This window comes from Panthera uncia, chromosome D2, assembly GCF_023721935.1.
Source record: "Panthera uncia isolate 11264 chromosome D2, Puncia_PCG_1.0, whole genome shotgun sequence".
Lineage (NCBI taxonomy): Eukaryota > Metazoa > Chordata > Mammalia > Carnivora > Felidae > Panthera > Panthera uncia.
The window spans coordinates 71,532,943-71,553,647 of NC_064818.1; the positions used below are offsets into that span (position 1 = coordinate 71,532,943).

Sequence of the window (20,705 nt, forward strand, 5' to 3'; positions counted from 1 at the left end):
GGAGCATGTTGGCAACCCTGCTTTGAAGCTGTGCCTTCAGAGATACATCATCCCGTGCCTTGCTCCCGACGTCAGGATTTACCCGAAATGGGGCCCCTGGCTGGGTTGTTCACAGTCCACTTCCTTGGGCCCCGGTTTACAGCAGGTGGCCCTCAGTCTGTGGACTGACTGAGTTCCGCGCGTAGGTAGGTTTTGGTTTATGCGAGCGCTTTACGTTCGTAAAAATTAGTTGCCAGCATTTGAAAAGCTCGAGAGACTTCCTGTAAGAATCTAGAGTTCAATCTCTCCTGGAAAAATTGGATCTTCCAGTCTGGGACCTCAGTCTTCCAGAGCAGCAGTCGCCTCTTTAGATGGGGTCTGGGCCCTCCCCCGCCACTTCCCTTCTGTTTCCCCGACACGGAGGCCCGGTGTTGGTGTCTCTTCATCATGGTTCCCGTGCTGTTATTTACCTTTTCCTTTGCTTTCTTCGTTCGTTTACCCGTCCCTGAACCCCATACGTACTCATCCTGACACAACGGCCCTCGCGACTTCTTAACGTCTCCACACTAAGCCTACTACCTGGCGTGCAAGGTTAGGCTTAATCGCCAGCTGCTTTGGGGAGCTTCTGGGTCCCCAGAGCACGGCATACGTACCTTTGTTCCGTCCCCGTCGTAGCCGCGTTCCAGCTCAGACATCGTCTGGCTCCTTCCTTTGAAGCTCTCGTGGTGGCCAGAGCCACACTGTGGTCACTGTCTTCGCCCTGAGCCAGACCCGCGCTAACAGTAACGTTCGCTGAATCCAATTACATCCCGCGATTATTTGGCCGCCGATATTGCCAAGCGTGACAGAAATGGTTTCCTGGAACATGAAATGAAATTGCTCTTTGTTACTGTTTCCCAGATCACCAAGCCTGGAGTGGCTTGGTTTTGGATTTAGCTCCTGGACCTAATCATTTTGAAGTCGCTACTGTGCTGGAAGGCTCAGCCTCTCTGGAGAGTTTGGTGGCTTGCATTAGTGCTTATGGAGGTGCGGGGAAGGGCCACTGCATCCCTGAAGAGGCAAGGTCACGCGTGTGCGTGCGTGCGTGCACGTGTGCGTGCTGCTGAGCCGTGGGGCCGAGAAAGGCCCTGGGCCCCGTGCATTTTGAGCACAGTGCATCCCAGCTGATGGCGTTTAACCTTCTGGGCACGTCTAGCTCGTGTGTGGCTGTGTGACTGAGAACGAAGCGGCGTTCGCCATTTGTGGGCGAGGCTTAGAATCAAATCTGGTGTAACTGAGTTCAGGAAAAACGCCATCTTTGGGAGGAGACCATCCCATTGTCCTGATAACAGATGGGGACCACACGGAGCTGGTATGGACAGATCCCTAGCGGCCAGGCTGGTCTGACTCGCGTCGGGCTTTCTGTTCAACACAGAGACTACTTCCAAAGCAACCACTGCCACCAGCAGCCGGATATTGGCACAGGCTTGGCTGGGGCCGCCAAGTCCCCGGGAGAGCATTGAACCTTAGACATGAAAACGTCAGTCGCGTGACTTGGCCACACACAAAAAATGACCGCGTAGACGTTCATTTTTTTTTTTTTAGGCCTGGCAAGATGTTCATAAAGCTAATTGAAAGAAGCAGGATGGAGGGGTGCCTGGGTAGCTCGATCGGTTAAGCATCCGACTCTTGGTTTCTGTTCAGGTCACGATCTCTTAGGTTCGTGAGTTCGAGCCCCACCTTGGGCTCTGTGCTGACAGTGCAGAGCCTGCTAGGGATTCTTTCTCTCTGCCCCTCCTCTGCTTGTGCTCGTGCTCTTTCAAAATGCATAAATAAACATTAAAAAAATAAAACAAAAAAGGACGTAGCTGCAGCACAAGAGTATAATCCCACGTCTTGTTTTGTTCTTAAAAAACCCGAATCCTGCACGCACCCGTGCATCTGTGTGCGTGTAAACTCGTGTGTGTAAGACTACAGAGCGGGAATCACCGTGCTCAGTACCTGAGCGATGGACTTTGGGGTGACTTTAACTTTTTCTTTGTCCTTCTCTTCACGTTCCCTGGTCTTTCTCAATGCCCGTGTCTCCTGTGGCAAAGTGACGAAGGGGTGAGGACGGGGGCGGTGCCACCGCCGCTCACCGCACGTGTGGCAGCACAGTGGCCGGGCTCCCGCGGCGGAAGCTGCCCGCGTGCGTCCGTGGGTGAGGCCGCCACCAGGCAGGCACGGAGGCGAGATGAAGCCGTTGATAGAGGGACGCATCTCGTTTCTGGAGCGTCTGGCAGCTTTGTGAGGACGGAGGAGCCGCGTGGGGTCCCGTCTGGCTCCGTCAGCCGCCGGATATTAGCTGCCGGGGTGCAGGCCTCAGGCCTTCTTTCATCCGCTCTGATCGCCATTGTGATGTCTGACAGTTATTACTTTTTCCAACACTTGACTGATATCAGTGCTGATAAGGTGTCCTTTCCATAAATTTACAGGCATTGCTTTCTTGCCGGCTAGTGTCTCTTATCTCCTCGGAACCAATATTTTTGGGATGCTCGCACACAAAATGGGGAGGTAAGACGAGTACCGCTTGCTCTCACTCTGTCGGAATAATGTTCTGTTAAGCCAGTTCTGGGTGTTGCGACCTGAGTTTTCATCAGTATAATGTCGTTCTGTTAAGCCAATTCTGGCTGTTTCTACCCGAGTTTTCATAAGTAATTGTCCTGATTTCTGTTGAAAATTTGGCAGGGGTGGGAATGGGAGCGGTCGTTTATGGAAGGTGCTTTTTTGTTCTTTTGACAGGTGGCTTTGTGCTCTTCTGGGAATGATAATTGTCGGAATCAGCATTTTATGTGTGAGTAAAAGACCTTCCTTGACAAGTGGTCTCGAAAGAAAACTTTCCCTTTGGGCAAGAATCACCAGGAAGCATTTTAGAGCAGAGTGAAGTTTGTTGTCTGTTTTTTATTTTTATTTTTATGTTTTCGATGTTTTTTGTTTTGAGAGAGAAAGTGCACCTAAGCAGGGGGAGGGGTGGAGAGAGAGGGAGAGAGGGAGGGAGGGAGAGAGAGAGAGAGAGAGAGAGAGAGAGAGAATCCCAAGCAGGCTCCACACTGCCAGCGCAGAGCCTGACGTGGAGCTCAAACTCACAAACCGGGGAGATCATGACCTGAGCCGAAATGCAGAGCCGGACGCGTAACCGACTGAGCCACCCGGGTGCCCCGATATTTGGTTTTATTACATTTTCAATTTTCCTCCAATTTTTATCCTCTTAAACATATTGGACAAGGTTCTCCAAGGGATACATTTACATTCTAGGTCAGCTGCAGGTTATTTAGGACGGTTGGTTGCATAGTTATATTTCACTTCCCCAACCCCCCCCCCATTGTCAATATTACAGCGTCTTTAAACACTTTGAGCCGACTAGCCTGAAACAGTAGCAAGATTTTTTTTTCTAGAACAACACATCTTCTACCAACAGCCGGTATCTACCCCCAAGTGAGGCCTTCTGGCCCTTGTCAGAAATGGAGCGTGGTCCGGGCTGGTCTTAACTACAGCAGTTGACGAGGCTGTTCTTGGTGGTCACAAAACCCATTTCAGGTTCAACTTCTGAGATCTTGGAGGACCCAGTTCTCCCCAGACCCCATCCTCCTTCTTCCCCCTAGTTCCCACTTCAGAAGGGAACACGCAAACCAGGCCAGAGAAGACCCATCTTTAGGCTTTTCCCAGAAGCTTTACATTGGATGTCATGATTTTAGCGTGACGGGTATTTCCTCTTACAGATTCCTTTCGCAAAAAACATTTACGGACTCATAGCTCCCAACTTTGGAGTCGGTTTTGCAATTGGTAAGTCACCTGTAGAACTTTCTTTTCCCCATTAGTCAGAAAGATTTCCTCTTATTGGGGCAGACTATCTATTGTTCCTCAACCTAAAATTTCTTTTTTTTTTTTTTAAACGTTTATTTATTTTTGAGACAGAGACAGAGCATGAACGGGGGAGGGTCAGAGAGAGAGGGAGACACAGAATCTGAAACAGGCTCCAGGCTCTGAGCTGTCAGCACAGAGCCCGACGTGGGGCTTGAACTCACGGACTGCGAGATCATGACCTGAGCTGAAGTCGGACGCTCAACCGACTGAGCCACCCAGGTGCCCCATCAACCTAAAATTTCTAGAGCTCGGGAGGAGGCTGTGGGCTGCCAAACTCAAGTACCGCCTGTCAGTTGTCTACAGATAGATACCTGCTTTCACATACTAGTCATTTATTTTCCGAAAGCCAGTATTTGTAGAAACCCTGCTATTTACAGAAGCAAACGGATACTCTGTTGCTGCCCTTGGGCAAACAAGAGAACCCCCTCACTCAGAGCACCTTTGTTTGGGCTCAGATCTGTGCACAGAAGAGAACCCGGGGGACAGAGACTTGACGTATATTTTTTATAAGGTCTGGTACAGAAAAGGTGGCCTGGTGTATCGACGGCCACCCGTGCTGTGGGAATTTTCACCGGCAAAGGGGACGGGGTCTTTGGATGTGAAGAACCATGTATGCTGGAAACAATCTTGTTAATATTTTGCATGAATAGGATACCTTTGTTTCTCATTTATAATATACAGATTGGTCGTCATAAAAGTAAGGGCTAAATCTGTCACAATTGCTAAAGGCAAGAACTGAAGCTTTGAGTGGTGCAGTGGAAAAGACAGAAGGGAGCCTTTGGGGACTCCCCGGGCGGGTTAGGTTTGCCCTCCCACAGCACCTCATGGCTTCAGTGACAACTGGAATTCATTTTTGAGCTCTCGGGGGCCCGTCCACCTCTTCTGTCCAGTTTGTTCACCCCGTCCCCGTCCCCAGCACGCGGCACATATTCGGTGATCAACAAATACCGATTGAATGAAGGAACGTCCCTCCTCTTCCAGCCTCTAGTAGTAGGTGGAGGTGAGGGAATGGACGTTTGACTGGTCTGCTGGTGGTGTCCACAGATGGGGGTCTCATTTTAGCTGATTGTTATCAGCCCCATTTTATGGATGGGGAAACCAGTGTTCAGCTAGGTGAGGAATGGCCGTGCCCATCCCGCCAGGGATGTGAGCCCAGGACTCTGAACACACATGCTTTTCCTTTACTCTTTGTTTATTCTGCCTGTCCCTGACTGTTCACGAGCTAGGAGATTCTGATCCCCGCCTTAGTGGTGGTGATTGTTTGTTTAAGCCCCCGGGGATGGCAGACCTCTTTCAGTCTGTTCTCTGAGCAGGGCACGGTGACCCCTCAGACGCCCTCGTGTTCTGATTCCTTCCCATCTTCCCTGATACTTTCCAACTTATTCTCATAGTCCGAGTGTGAGGCCGAGGTGTAGATGGGGAGGGGAGTGTGTGAGGCTTGTAGGTGTGCCCCCTGGGGGAACGTGAGGGGCTGCGGAACCCGGAGAGAGTTAATCTGGAAAGCACAGGCTGGAGGAAGGCGAGGGGCCACACAGCCAGTAGCCAGCGCCCCACTGGATGTGAAGCCTAGTCTGTGAGTCACCAGAGGACGGGGTGCCCTCTGCTGGAAGGTGGGGCCCTTCAGACGGTGGGGGCCAGGCGGGGCCAGCGGGAGAACAGGCACAGGTGGCCTGGGTTCCAGTCCCAGCGGCCTGCAGCCTGTCTTCAGTGAAGGGTGTGCCTTGGGGAGCCTGCCTTGAGACTCACAGGGGGCGATGACAGAAATGGAGCCGCTGGCGGAGTGGGGGGTCAGGACACTGACGCTCGCCGCGTTTTCGGGCTACGTCGGTTTTCTATAGACCGTGTTCCCTGCCCGTCCACAGGAATGGTGGACTCCTCAATGATGCCCATCATGGGCTACCTGGTAGACCTGCGGCACGTGTCTGTCTACGGGAGCGTCTATGCCATTGCGGACGTGGCCTTCTGTATGGGATATGCTATAGGTAAGGAAGGACACTGACCTTTCAAAACAAGCTTTCACCTCGATGCGTGATAATGCCGACTGGAAACTGTTTAAACTTTGGTGTCTTTCCGTCTGTGAGGCATCTGGAGAGAGCTTTATCTTCCTTCTCTGTTTCCCGAAAGGTCCCTCGGCTGGTGGGGCTATCGCAAAGGCGATCGGATTTCCGTGGCTCATGACGATCATTGGGATAATTGATATTCTTTTTGCTCCTCTCTGCTTTTTCCTTCGAAGTCCACCTGCCAAGGAAGAAAAAATGGTAAGAGAATTTTAGGACGCAACTCTAGTGTTTCTTGATCGTGTTGGCATGGTCTTCTGGATGGTTCCTTCATGGCGTAGTTAGAAAATATATTTCTGCTCCTTTGGGGCAGAACTCCCCAAACATAAAGGGTCAGAGTTCCTTTGGCGTTTATACCGCATAGGCCATACCTCTTTTACTGTATCAAACATTATGTTTATAAATGTGAAGAGTGAGGTGATGTTTTGGTACATAGAATAGCAGTCTGTATAGCTCTTTTGTCAACCAGACATGGAGTAGTTAAATGTAATTGCCTTTAGTTCTCGAAAATCTTGAATATAACTTTTTTTGCTTCCTGCACCAAGTCCTGAGATGAGCCATTTTGGGTGCCGTTTGCTTTTCTCCTAAGCCTTACGGCTTTCAGTAATAGTGTTTTCGTTCTTACTGCGTAGGATTCTGGAGATGGTTTTGGTGTAGATAACAGAGCATTTTGGGAAACTATCGTATATGTACCTTTGGGCACACGTGACCATGTGTAACCTTTAAATTCACAGTTTCATAACCAGAATCATAACTAAATGATATGGTATCGAGGATAAAGTGTTTAGAACTTACTGGTTCTAAACTTGAATTTCAGAATGCATTAGTCGTTTTAACCTGATGAGCGTTCATCCCTGGTGGTGGCATTGCTGGGTTTTAAAACCTCCCGTGGTGGCAGACCCTCGTCTAGCAGGATGAGAGTGGAGGCTTAAGAATGAAGGAGATAACGGAGGCGAGGGGAGATGGTGTTTTTGTGATGAGGAGTGGATATGAGGTTCACTTGTGATGTTCTCTTGGGGGCACATCAGAAGTTCTTTCTGACGGGTGAACGGAAATGGGTCTGACGCTTTGGCATTTCTTGAACTTCCCTGTTACGATTTTCCCCAAAGAGTGGGTCTAAAAACAGACACAGACTCTGAAGTTAGGTTACGTGCAGCCTTTATTTGTTTGGGGTGTTCTTTGTATTCGTTAATTTGTTCAATATATTTTGAAAATATTTTCAGAAAAAGTATATTCAACACTGATCACTCTATCGTGTGCCCTTTATTATATAGGATTTAACTGGATAATTTGGTATTACTCATGACCCATTTGAAAGAAGAGGAGGGGAAGGTGTGGAAATATTCCGACGGAAATCACCTCTGCTTTCCTTCCTCTTGCTTACATGTTCCCACTTCTGAGCAACCGTAGCACTTTACTGTTCATCCTACCCGTCTCCTCGCCTGAGCCCCGCGTGGTAGCTTGCCCAAATCGGGGTCGGAAAAGGGGGTTACTCCCAACCCTTTTTGGACCAAAAAACACAAAGACAAAATCGCCTACAAGTTCTTTCACCCAGGAGACTGTTTAATAAGATTCTTGGGAAGTAATGAAGGGCTAGTGGTGGCCTTGGAGCCACACTGTCATGTGGGGACAGGATAGCATCTCCCTTACTGGGTTGTCGTAAGGATTCAGCCAAGAATCCCAGAGTGCTTAGCCCTGTGCTTAGTACACAGTGGATGCTCGATAAGTGCGTTACTATTTCCAGCACTACCTCATGCTGCTTTCCTGCTTCTACCTAACGCCCTGATTTACTGTCGGTCCAGAGGCCCCCTGGTGTCCTCCCTTTCTCCCTCCTGTGAGGCGAGAGCTTCCTTTTGCTCCTGAGACCTCCGAACTGCTGAATGGGCTTCCTTAGGCAAGCAGCAGACGTTAGTGGCCGCTGTGCCGTGTGTCGGCGTCAGCGTGGTGGCTTATCTGAGGTGTTGGAAAAAATAAGTGAGGTCAGGGGATGGGGGGTAGAGGGGGACAACCCCCCGGGCCAGCTGCTGCCCTGGAGTCCACGTGATGACTGGCAGAAGGCCGACCTCAACACCCCTTCTCTTCCCTCGTGTTAAATCGGCACTTTTGTTCATTTAAAAAGCGAAATGCCGAAGGGAGCGGAAGAGACAATCTTGAAAGGCAAGGCAGCAAAAATTGTAGGCTTCCCGAAAGGCACTTTCGCTGCAAAATGTCAAAAATCCGTAATAAGTGCCTAGCAAGATGAATCATTAAAAACCTGAGAAAATGTGCATCTCGCTGCCCGTCACTGAGGCCCATAATTGAAGGCATCACATTGGATTCCATTTGACTCGCGTAATGGTAACATTTGAGGGTGGCCAACAGCAGCTGCCTATTCCCTGAGCAAGTGGGGCAGGAAGACACCTAATGATAAGGGGGAGTGAGGCCGGGACAGCAGTGTGCCAGGGAGGAGACAGAATTGATTACTGCCCACTTGAGAGAATCCAATACCGACAAGTGCGGGCGTTCAGGATCAGCAGTTACCAAAGGCAGGCGGGCAGCCAGAATAAGGCATGTAAGCCTGAGCAAATCATTCTTTCATTAGGCGGCCTTCTGAATAGCCTTCAGCTATTTTATATTGAAAGATCTAAAGCTGTTTTCATGGGTCCCAAATCACACAATCATGAACTAGCGTGAGAGCGCTTGAGTTTTTCTTCCGTTTGGTATCCTCGACTTCTGGCTTTTTTTGTTTTGTTTTTTGTTTGTTGTTGTTCCTCTGCAAGTGTAAGAAATTCCACTCTGCCATTTGAGGACAACTGTGTTCTACGACAGTGATGTGCAGCCCGTGATTCTCAGAATACCCAGTTGAGGATGGCTGTGTGCTGGAATGGATATTTTTTCCAGGTTAAAGAATTATTTAAAAAAGAAAATTTTTTTTAAACGTTTATTTATTTTTGAGACAGAGAGAGAGCATGAACGGGGGAGGGGCAGAGAGAGAGGGAGACACAGAATCGGAAGCAGGCTCCAGGCTCCGAGCCATCAGCCCAGAGCCTGACGCGGGGCTCGAACTCACAGACCGTGAGATTGTGACCTGAGCTGAAGTCGGACGCTTAACCGACTGAGCCACCCAGGCGCCCCAAGAATTATTTTTAAAGATGGGGCACATTTCTTACAACTTACTCTTGAAGTTTCTAGTGGTGGCCCAGACAGGAAAGTAGGGGTTTGGGATTGCAGCTTGCTTTTCCTGGGTGGCTCCGGCCTTTCTCCTCATTGTTCCAGGGTCCTTCCAGCCACTCTGTTTTCTGAATGCAGGGGCCAGGCAAGAACCTGAATATTATCATCTATTTATAGAAATGGGTCCCTCTGTGGGGCATTCATGTAGTTGATGTGCAAAACCCTCACCATTTTTTTTTTTTTTTTTTTTTTTAAGATACAGTAAATAAAACTTTCTAGCATTCAGGCCTGGTAGCTCTCAAAATCTCGAAGCCTGGAGGGCTTACTGTTCAGTTTTTATTGTCTCAATGTTCCAGCTGTGTATTTGCTTCATTTATATACTTCATTTAGTCCAACAAGGCTTTTACCGCTTTGGAGATCCTCACTCTGTGTCTGATAAGAAACCAGGCATCTGGCAGGGGCTGGGGTTCAGCTCTCAGTGACTGGGCTCTGCTCTGAGTTCAAAGAACTTCCTCCTTTCTCTTTTCAGTCCGGAGTCAGACACGCCTCTGTTGCCCAGCAGTGGCACGGAGAGCCGGCTTAAATTACCTGGCGGCCCTCGTGGCCCCCCATGCACTTGATTTACCAGCTGCATCCTGTTCACGCCTCTCTCTTCCTGGCCCTTTGGGAATACTACGTATGCTGCCTGGCCTCTTTAGTCACGTAGACGTTATTATAAAAATAGAACTGCCATACAGTCGTGCCCAGCGTTAGGTTTCGGGGGTCCTTAAGTCTGCATATATGCAGAGTCAGGTCTAATGATGGTTGAACCAAGAGAGAGAAGGTGGTTATGAAGAGGGTCGAACGATGGCCATCCGTCCCAAGGCTGTCTTACTGCCTGTGGGCCAGAGGTCAAGGTCCCTTGCCTGGCATTCAAGGCCCTGCAGTCTGGTGCCGGGTGGGCTTTCTAATTACCATCTCGCCGTGTGTACCTCATCATCAGACCTCTGTGGTGGCCAGGCCGGCTTACTTAGTGTCCCTGTTTTACATAGTGTCTCATTTAATAGATGATCTATGCCGTGCTCACGTCCAGCTCCTTCGCTGTGCACACCCTTTCCGCCCTTCGAGGTTCAGCTGGTATCCCGTCTCTTGTACAGCTTTCCCTGAGCACTTCATCCACAGCAAGCGTTTCCCCTGTGAGCGCTGTGGGACTTGCCCTTCCTATGCAGTAAGGTCACTGACCTGCTGGTACAGGACCTCGGGGGCATGCAAGCAGGTGCCCAGCGAGCTGTCGTCAGCCGTAGGGCCCTCTGTAGTTCTAGATGATGCCTCATCGCTGAGACGGTGCTTCTCCTAGCGTGTGGACACCATCGTCATGAAGGGTTAGGGAGCCGACTGGAATTTCATGTTTAACTCTCCTTTCCCCTCGCCCCCTGGTGATTCGCGAGATTTCTTTGAGGATCACTAACCTGGGGAGATGAGATGTGCTCTTTGGGGGTTAAACGCTGGGAGAATGGTCCTGGGGTACCATGTTTGTTGCCTCAGTTACTTAGTTTTAGACATCGAGCTCCTTATTAAATGCACGTATCGATTCACTTGGCAAAAAGTATAAAAACAGTGTTAAATTTTGCAGCTGACAGTTTGAGCTGGCGGCCTGACTTACAGGGTCACGCAAGTCCTTTATCTTAACATGTCACCCAGGCAGATCACTGTAGATTCTCTCAGGAAATGATACGTGGGTTAGCACTGAGGGGAGTTACAGAAGGTCTCAAATGTGTAGAGCGGGACCTGGGGGAGGGGAGGTGGCGGGGAGTAGTGGACAAACACAAAGATAGGTTTCAGTGGGCTCGTATCAACAGAGAAATGTTTCCATGTAGATTTTCACACCTCACAACAAGGTCTTGGGGGAATTATTTACTTGGAAGAAAAGTCCAGAAAACACACCTGATGGGAGCATCTCCTTCAGTTGCACGCAGCGTCCCCTTGCCGTGCTCTGGCCCTTTTCTGCCTCCGCCCCGGAGCCCTGCGAGAGTAGACCGAGGCAGAAGGCTGCCTGGCACGCATCTGTCCCCTCCCAGCGGTGCATCCCTGGTCACGTTCTTTGATCTCTGTGCCCGCACAGGGTTACCCGCCTACCAGGTGGGGCTCTCGTGAAGCTGCGGTGCTGTGGCAGGAATGCTCAGCGTGGTCCGGGTCCGATAAGGGACGGCTGTCTTCTCAGACTACATGCTTGGTCTGCACACTTTCAAGAGAATAATGACTGCATGGGTTTATCGATTGAGGATCAATGGGCTGTTTTTACATTTTTAGTGACAGTGAGAAGGCATAACATTTTTATGGGCATCAGAGGAATTTTTTTTTTTTTTAAATCCTACATTTATTTGGACAAGAGGAAGACCTCTAGGATTTGGAGGAGAGGTGCTCTGGAAATGTCATTTATGAAAACATACGGGCCCTGTGATGTCTAGTGCAGGGAAATCTAAGGGACCTCGGCTGTGGCCTGAAAATACCGGAAGGGCGGCCTGCGAAGATGGCTGCGATCAGAACCAGATCCACATACATACACAGTGGAGGTACATTTCCAGCGTGGGAGTTTGCCTCGTTAGGGACAGAGCGTGCCGATTAAGGGTGTTGCCACAGTGAACATTTGGCGCCGTGTGACTCCAGCATCCCCCCAATTCCGAGATTCCAAACAGAATTCCTAAACGGGGGCGCCCGGGTGGCTCCGTCGGTTAAGCGTAGAGCTTCGGCTCAGGTCATGATCTTGCGGTCTAGGAGTTCGAGCCCCGCCTCGGGCTCTGTGCTGACAGCTGAGGGCCTGGAACCTGCTTTGGATTCCGTGTCTCCCTCTCTCTCAGCCCCTCCCCCACTCATGATGTCTCTTTCTCTGAAAAAGAAACAAAACAAACAAACAAAAAAAGAACTCTTCCTAAACGTAACCCGCACAAGCCCTTGCTGCATGGCTTTAGGGTGCCCGTGGCCCAGGCAGAAACCACTTCTGCAGTCTCTCCTGTTGCCTGGGATCCTCCTGGAGCGTCCAACCCCGCAGCTTCCGGGCCAGGCAACCTGGCAGTTGCCCCTAAGGACTGGTTCCCACGGGGTGGTGCCATCTACAGCCTTCAAACTAGTGATGGTCAAAAATGGTAGGTGAAAACCGTCTTATCTTTGTGAAACAAGATCACCGTATGTGCACTCTGCTGTCTTTCAGGCTATTCTCATGGATCACAACTGCCCCATTAAGACAAAGATGTACACCCAGAATAACATCCAGTCGTATCCGATAGGTGAGGATGAAGAATCCGAAAGTGACTGAGATCCTCAAAAGTCGTCAAAGTATTTATTTGTACAAAACAGTGTTACCAGTGAAATGACTTCTCCAGAACTTAGTCGCACCATCGCCCCTGGCGAAAGCCAAACAACCAAAGGTTATTCATTCTTCTCCGTGGTTGTGATCAATTGCCAACAGCCTTATAAAGAAAAAGCAGCTTTTCTAGGGGTTTGTATAAATAGTGTTGAAAACTTTATTTTATGTATTTGATTTTATTCAATATTATACAATATATTTTGACGAAATATAGTGTAAATCTATAAATATTTGAATCCAGATCAAATATAATTTTTAAAAAACTTACATTCATAAACACTTGGGCAAAAGAATCGTGTATTTTTTCTGAATATTGGTAATGGGTGTTTAAAATTAAAGCACACATTATCTCCGAGACACTTCCAACACTGAGAAACCAGAAGGAAGTCTGAAAAACAGAATCAAATAAGACAGCATATTACGTAGTGACGCTGCGTGTGGTTAACTTGTAATTACTATCAACATATTTATGAGTTAAAAGCTAGTTATCTCAAATGCAGAGGACAGGAACTTGAGTCCGTCATTTTATGGACTTACCCATAAATCGTAGCTGGCGTTAGTTTTCTGTGTAACCATCTACCTGGAAACAGATGGTTTCAAATTACATGTTTACAAGTCACGTGGCTGGCAGCAGGCACTAGAGCCAGAAGGAGAAAACTAGAAAATAGTTCAAAAGCGGAGAAAAGCACCCAAAGTATAGTTGTAGAACTAGCTTTCCCTTTAAGATATATACTGGATTGTCTTACTGGATGAAAGAAAAGTGAGGGTAGAGATCCCTTATACAGACAAGATTAAGCAGGATAGCTATATTAACGTCTCGTTCAAGTTTTAGACATTTAAAAGGCTAATCGCTGCTATGATGTGAAAAAATCAGACCACGTACCTTTGACCTGCTAAGAGGCCATCCAAGTGTTTTCTAGGTATCTGTTAAATTTTCAACTGTAACTATTATTTTTTAGACTTCTGAAAGTTGTTCAAATCGACAAATTTTAAAGGAAGATGGAGGAAAGAAATCTTGAATCACATTAGGGAAAACAGGTTAAAAAAAAAAAAAAAAAAGTGGTCAGGACACATCCCCTTTCAAAGACAGAAAAACCCCAAACATCTAGAAAGGCGTATGTATTCTCGTATCGTGTTGTGCGACGTGGTTTTTCTAAGCATGACAACATTGATGTGCCTTTTCAACAGCAAATACTGTGTTAATAGTATCGTCAGTTGACATCAGGTTTTGTAGAGGTGATTGGAGTGCGCGGATAGTGTAGAATGTCGCAAATACTTGTGAACTCTGTAGCTCTGTAACCAGAAATTACCTAATGTCTGTTCTTTGTTAAGCTAATACTGTGTTTCTGTTAACTTGGACAAGGAGCCAAGAACTTGAGAACGAGGACTCCTCAACCTCAACCTTGTAATTCTCTAGAAGTAGCTAATCCGGTTTCCATTTGCTTTAGGAAGCTTTTCTGTGGGGTTTTGAATGATTTGAAATCTGGTTTTCAAGGGCAGCGATGGAAGCAAATGAACTTCACATACTTGCCTTGGGCAACTTAAAACAAATCTGTGACTCTGTAAAGATGGATGGGGAAGCGCTTTCCTACGGTTGTTTTCTCCCTTGGGGGACCCCCTTGGGGAACGTGCTAGGGGTTGATTCTCTTAGAGGGTTTGTGGCTCTCCCTGACCACAATGCTTTATTCCAATTTTATTCTTGCCTCTAAGGCTTCAGTCTCTTCAAGAATGACCGGCAGAGGCATGCCCACTGTTGATCTCCAGAGAGAAGACAAAAGATACGGGAGTTTTTCAAAACCGTTTTAGCAGCAAAGGTATCCATTATATCTGAGGGGGTAAAATTGCAAGGTCTTTTATAGGACTGATATCCTGGGGTTAGCAAGACTATGAAGTGACGCTTTTTTTTTCTTCTTTTAATGTGTGTATCAGAACAAAGAACATACAGCTCCCTGAACGTTTGATTTTTTTGAGCAGAGGTGGGTTATGTTTGTACCTGGCAAACAGATACAAAACCACTAATGAGGTAGCAAAGAATACTCAGTTCTTTCGACTGCTAAGTGTATGTGCCTGTTTTAGCTCGTTTCCTTAATAAATCTTCTGAACACTACTGTGCCTGTGTGTGTTTCTTTATAAACCAGACATTATAGCTGGAATAAAATACATTTTAAGGTATTGTCTTGACTGTGAATACCTAATTAAGAACTATTCTTCTCTGCTTACAGGCATCAGGTAAAATTCACTCGTTAGTCTGAAACCCTACTTTTTGGCTCTGGAAACAAAATTTGCTTTCAACTGAAATCTGTAACCAGTCACATAATGTCATTGTGGAAAAGCCCAGTAAGTTATCCCTGCATTTCTAAGGTTAGATTGTTTTCCTGACTGCTGTGAACAAGTACATCTGATGAAAGTAAATATATCACGCAGCTCTTTTGCATAGTGATAATTCACAGCATAATTCTGATTCCCAAATAATGCTAACACGTTGTTCAGCTTGTCTAACCTAATCCTCCATCTAAATATCAGAAATGCAGAAAACAGTCTAATTCCTAATAGGGTTAAGAAAAAAAAAAAAAAAAACCAAACCACCACCGGAATTTAATGCTTTTAGGCTGATTTCAAACTAGCAATTTTGTTCAGCAAGAGAGGACTTTGTGAAGACCTTGTTTGCATGGCCGAATTCTACCCGGCGATGATTCCAGAGATGTAGCCAATCCCCTCGTTCAGAGGTTAGCAAATGAAGATATTCTTGTTTTCTGTGGTAGTTCTTTTTATTATTTTTTAGCTATTGATAACATAGCATGGCAGCAAGATTACATCAGGAATGTAATAGAATACAATTATTTCAGAAGCCTTACCCCTCACTACCCCTAGGCTGCTTGTAGTGACCCCCCTCCCCTGCACTCAAGTACAGCCGTGATGCCACTACCTCAGTAGATATAAAAATATTGCACTACATTAAAGGTAGATTTTACAAATATAATCAGCAGCATTACCGAGCTTTTCGTAATTGTGGTTCTACAGAGTTAAATACTTTTGAAACAGGAGATTTTTAGGAAACCAAGACTTTGCGTTATTCCTGCAGCTCTTTTCAAACGCACCAGCTTCAGCAGCATGCCTGGCTGTCACTAAAGCTTCTGTGGTGTCATCTGTCCATCAACACCAGCCACTTACAGACACTGACCTTCCAGGTTATCACTGGTAAGTTATTTCTTTATAAAAGTTGGTTATTACGTTGGGCACACTGTTTCAAGCATATGTTACAGAACCATTTTTAGCTTTCAGAGAAGTTGGTGTAAAAGACTTCTACAGCAGCGTTCATTTAAAATGCAAGCATGCTTAACTAAACAAAACGGGCTACACAGACTTTTGTTCTATAAACTTGGCCAATAAACGTATTTCCTAATATTTCACTTCATAAAAAACAGCAAGAATGAGAACTGGCCATTGATTCTAAAAGTGGAATAACTTTTCTACCCTCAAACATGTTTCTGTGCTCCGTAAGAGTCGTACTCTTTTTGAATAGCTTTATACTGTTCGGAACACTTTTGCCGTTCTGTTCTCCTCACGATGATCCTGTGAGGTAAAGTACCGTCTGTTCCTACTTCGGAGCGGGGGAGACTGGCACACAACACTCTTGTGCTTAGTTCACTCGTGGCCAGTGGAAGAGTCTGAACTTAAACTTTCCTCTGGAGTCCTAGGCTGGAGACCTGGACCAGAACCCTTACTAATTTACTATGCCATCGAAACTGTCCCATCTGGATTCAAAATTATCATGTCAGTTTCTATGGATCAATTATCAGAGTAGTTCCCTACGGAAGGAAAATAGACCTATAAAAGGCCAGAACTTCTATGGTATAACCAATAGTGGCCACGCGTTAGTGGGGTCTACACGACGGACCGAGTATCCAAATAGATCCTTGTCATCAGAGAACTGACCCCAAGTCCTATGTACTGTACTGTTAATTTTTGTTTTCATTTTTTAAACGAATGAAGATAGCACTGCAGAAGCACCCCGAGGAATCACTACTCCTTTAACCTGCAGCAGGTCAGAGAAGCGATAAATCAATCTATCTTGCGTGATTCCTCTCCTTCACAACATCCTCCCGCACGAAAAGGTTTCTAAAACAAAACAGCCAAAGTCCGTTATCAACACGGTCATTTTAAGAACAGGCCTCTGAAACTTCATCCTTGACATGCTTTATTTCCCATGGGAGAACTAAAGATGGAAAAAAAAAAAATCATAAATGTTCAGAACTTCCATTTAAAAGATGAGACTTCAAAATCCTACCAGTTACTGTTTTTTAGTGATCTTGCCTAAAAAATTCTTGCCCAACTGCATTCTTTATTCCCTATTACGTTTTGTTTTGCAATGCAACCTCTTCAAATTAATAACTATATTCTCACTAAAACTGCACAAAAACTAGAAAAAAATTCACAGAATAGAAAGCAAGCAATATATGTAATTTTTTTTCTTTTTTTAATACTAAATCAGTGTAACTGACTAAAGCCACAGCATCGGCTTTTGTTACATTTGGCAAAAACAACCCCCCCTCCCGCCCCCCAAGCCCCAAAACAACAAAAATCTCGAGCAAGTGGAGATGATAAGCTTCCTAACACAAAGATTCAAAACCTGTTCCCTCAGTGATTGCCGTTGTCAATCTGGGCAGCAAACTCGTTAGAACCGTGATGGAAATGAAAACAGTTCAAGAGTTTGGACAGTATCCTACATAACACTAATTCAGAAACTAAGATGAAGAAAAATAACACGAGACATCACACATACATAAACATGAAAAGTTAGCTTACATAATTACATAATTAGAAAAAGTTAAAAATAAATTAGTAAAAATAAATTCCCAGTATAAACCCAAAAAAGCATAGCTATAAATGCAATCCGAAACAACCATTTTAGTGAGCTGGTCATGTTTTCGCTGGAAAACCACCTTTTTCACTCTTGTTCCTACGCAAGCAAATGACTGTGGAGCAGTGGGCCGAAGTGCTTTGTAAGAGGGTTTAAAACGTGGTTTATCTGTGGTACTTTAGATGCGACTTTTCCCCAATCGCTTGAGAGTATTTAAGCAGGCTGTCTGTTAAACAGACTCGGATGGGCCAAACAAGCCCTCTGATATGCTGCTGAATGGCTGGGAGTCGATCAGCTGGGTTATTTCATTATCAAGATCTTCTTCTGTATCATCTGTGTACTTGCTTATTTTTTTGGAGGGCTGGTCTAAAGACAGACTTTCTAAAGATTCCAGATCTTCAATGCCTGCTCTGTAGTGGATCATGAGAAGCGTCAGGGCTTGTAGTCTTTCACCTGATTTCGCCAGAGCGGCAGAAAGAAGTGATTTTTTCCTTGTATCGGTTGTTTCCTTTTCTTCTCTAACAAGGGAATTATTGTGTTCCAGCTCCTGGTCAATTTCATTCTGCAGTTTATCCAGCATGAACTCAAGTTTCTGGATCCTCTCCTCCGTAGGCAAACCCCTGTACAGATCGCGGCCGATTTCTTTAACTGCAATGAAAACGCTGTCGTCCAGACCACCCTCCTTTCTCACCAACTTGATTCCTGTGTTGTTTCCCCGTTTAGAAGGACTGTTCGGACCACACACCTCTGTGTCGCTGCCTTCGTTGTCTGAGGTGTTGGGTGTGTGTTTTGGTGAAGGCTCCACCAGCTCAGTTCCCGGTTCGGAAAGGCGAGTTTTAGAGACCTGGCGCAGATTTAGCAAACGGGAGCTCGTGTTGATAATATGTCTTGTCAAACCTGTCGTTTTGTTGACTGACTTGCTAGCTTCAGCATCGACACGAGGAGGCAGGCCTAAGAAGCCTTCCTGTCCTTCCAGCCTGAGGTTTTTCAGGGTCCGGTCTATCCGCCTATCAGCTGCTCCGCAGAGAGGAGTCTCGGCTAGACACTTTTCCTGACATTTTTTATGGCAGACGTAAGCACAGAACATACACTGGGAGGCAGCTTTAGTCCACACTTTTTTCTTACAGTAATCACACCAAGTCGGGTTCTGGAACTGAGTATCCTGGAAACTGTGTTTGTTTTCTGTCAAGCCCATCTGTCCAACGAGATGCTCCTCTTTGGGTAGGGCGGGAACCTCTTCGATCAAATGGAGGTCTTTCTCTTTCTCTAAGGTAGGGACTACAGGGTGGTCTGGCTCGCCTTCTTTCAAGTATTTGAAGTGAATAGTAACGTCACCAAAGCAAAACTTGTCATTGAATCCCTTCTGCACACTCAGACTGCGCAGGGCGGTTCTCGTGACCATCGCCTTAGGTGAGGGGGCTTCCAGTCGGAACTTTGAAAAGTATTCCATGTTTGATGTCGCCAGGCATCCTAGAGCCACGTCTTCGAGTTTCAAGCTAACGTGCCCCAGACAGATAAGACCCCCTAACTTGAAGGGATCCCTGCACCACAGGGCAACGTTCAAGTACCTGTGGCAGGCTTCTATGTCAAAGAGACAGGTCGCTCTGCTTCTGGTCCATTTTCCTAGCTTATTTCGGTAAGGGATTTCTGACGATTCCCATGTCCGGGGGTCATCTGCACTGTCCTTGGGAGGGCAGGAACTTTCTGACGGAAAATCTCTCACCACGTCCTGCTTTGCTAAAAACTGCTTCGATGCAGCCGTGTCTTCCGTGTGATCTGTAGTTTTTGCTTGCTTCTCAGCAGGTTTATCTGCAGGAGGAGGAGGCAGCACCTTTTCTGGCTTTTCAGCGGGCACATCTGGTTCTGTCTGACTCGGGGCGTCGGCAGAAGGCAAAGGGACTTTCACCTGTGGTCGCGGTGGGACGGGTGGTTTGAAAGTGGATCCTTGGGTGGGTTTTGACACTTGTGTCGGGTCTGTTACCTCAGGAGCTTTTAGGGCTGAGGGTTTATTTCCTTCTTTGCATGGAGGTTTTGGTGGGGGTGGGTGACTTCCTACAGCTAGTTTACGGTTTAAAACCGGTGATATCGTTCCAAGGGGTTTAACAGAAAGTGTTGTTGGAGTACGTTTGGGACTGTGACTTAATGACGGTGCCTCATCTTTGAGCTCAGTTTGTGCTCGGACATCACCTGCCAGGTCTTCAAATTCAGAGTCCAAATCTCTGTTCTCAGCATCCGCTGCCAAGGCAGGTGTCTCCTCCTCATAGTTCGGTGGGCATGAGGCCGACAGGAAGTGTTCCTCCAGCTGTCCGAAATGATCCTGCAGGGCCGTGCCCTGGCCGCTCTGGCCGACGGGCCTTTCGTAATACACCAGGACCCGGTCGCCGGCCTGCTTGATCAGCTTCAACACTTGCAGGGTAGAGGTGATTTTCACACCTGTTGAAAGATTTTAAAAGGGAAAATATGTAAATCACTGCAAGGAAAATCACCTAACTCTGCTGAAGCGAACTGCCATCAGTTCAGGATTCTGGAAAAGCAATACGTAACTGTGCCGCACGATCAAATTCTGAGACCAACGCTTGAAGTAAATTTAGCAAAAATACTTTATCATGAAAAAGCGGGCCCTTTCACATATTTTTATTAACCCTACCCATCAAACTAAGCTTTTTGTCAGGACCAGAAAGAACAGGGAAGGCACAAATTGCTTTAAAGTTAAACAAGCTGGTTACCATCTGCATCAATAGTATCAGCTTAAATTTTCCTTTTATTGGGTTCTAATAGGTGCCGCATTAACAGTTTGGATGGAATTCAAAAGGTACAGAAAGACTTAGAGTGAAAAATCTCCCTTTTGCCTCGATTTTGCAACCATACTGTCCCATCCCTGAGACCATCAAAGCTAGTAGCTTCTCTAGTCTTCTCATCTAGGTCATCTTTAAGGCTCTCTGTTTCCCGCCCTCTTCCCACCCTGCCCCAAACAGTACTTACCCAAGCTACCCCTTTCTGTAGGACTTAGAAAAGGGGAGAAGGGGTCCTTGCTTTCCAAAGGTCTTAGGGCCACCCTAAATACATCAGAGTAACATCACCCCATCTAACAACCTGACCACAGAGTTCCTCAACCTAGATCCTCTCCTACATCAGCTGCCCAGGCAAGACCATGCTTTAGACCTGGTTATCGCTTGGAATTTTCCACACAGCGGTCTTTGACTTGCAGTTAGTCCCTACCCACAATCTCCTCTTTCCCACCTCTTGCAGTCCTGTCTGCTAACTGAATGTTTTGAGGTGCTTTCCAGGCCCAGTCATTTCTCCTTTGCTCTCCTGATTCAGCTGGTCTCCTGACACCAGGAGACCAGCTTTTCTCCCCGGTACTAGTCTCAAGAGTTCACTGAGGTTCACGTCAAGATTTCGGATTCTTTGGCCCTGCCCCTTTCCTCTTCTG

At 46.8% G+C, this 20,705-nt stretch overlaps 2 protein-coding genes across 2 annotated transcripts in view; one reads left to right on the forward strand and one right to left on the reverse strand.

Annotated features, from left to right (window-relative positions):
- The window catches only part of SLC18A2 (solute carrier family 18 member A2), a 38,605-nt gene extending 24,417 nt beyond the window's left edge, over positions 1-14,188 (forward strand). The window contains exons 10-15 of the mRNA XM_049646536.1: positions 2,433-2,511; positions 2,740-2,791; positions 3,717-3,780; positions 5,724-5,843; positions 5,986-6,119; positions 12,256-14,188. Of these exons, the coding sequence (XP_049502493.1) occupies positions 2,433-2,511; positions 2,740-2,791; positions 3,717-3,780; positions 5,724-5,843; positions 5,986-6,119; positions 12,256-12,360 (554 nt within the window). The 3' untranslated portion in view covers positions 12,361-14,188. The remainder of the gene's footprint in view (positions 1-2,432; positions 2,512-2,739; positions 2,792-3,716; positions 3,781-5,723; positions 5,844-5,985; positions 6,120-12,255) is intronic.
- The window catches only part of PDZD8 (PDZ domain containing 8), a 76,655-nt gene continuing 67,349 nt past the window's right edge, over positions 11,400-20,705 (reverse strand). Inside the window, exon 5 of the mRNA XM_049646506.1 lies at positions 11,400-19,705. Coding sequence (XP_049502463.1) covers positions 17,502-19,705 — 2,204 coding nt within the window. The 3' untranslated portion in view covers positions 11,400-17,501. The remainder of the gene's footprint in view (positions 19,706-20,705) is intronic.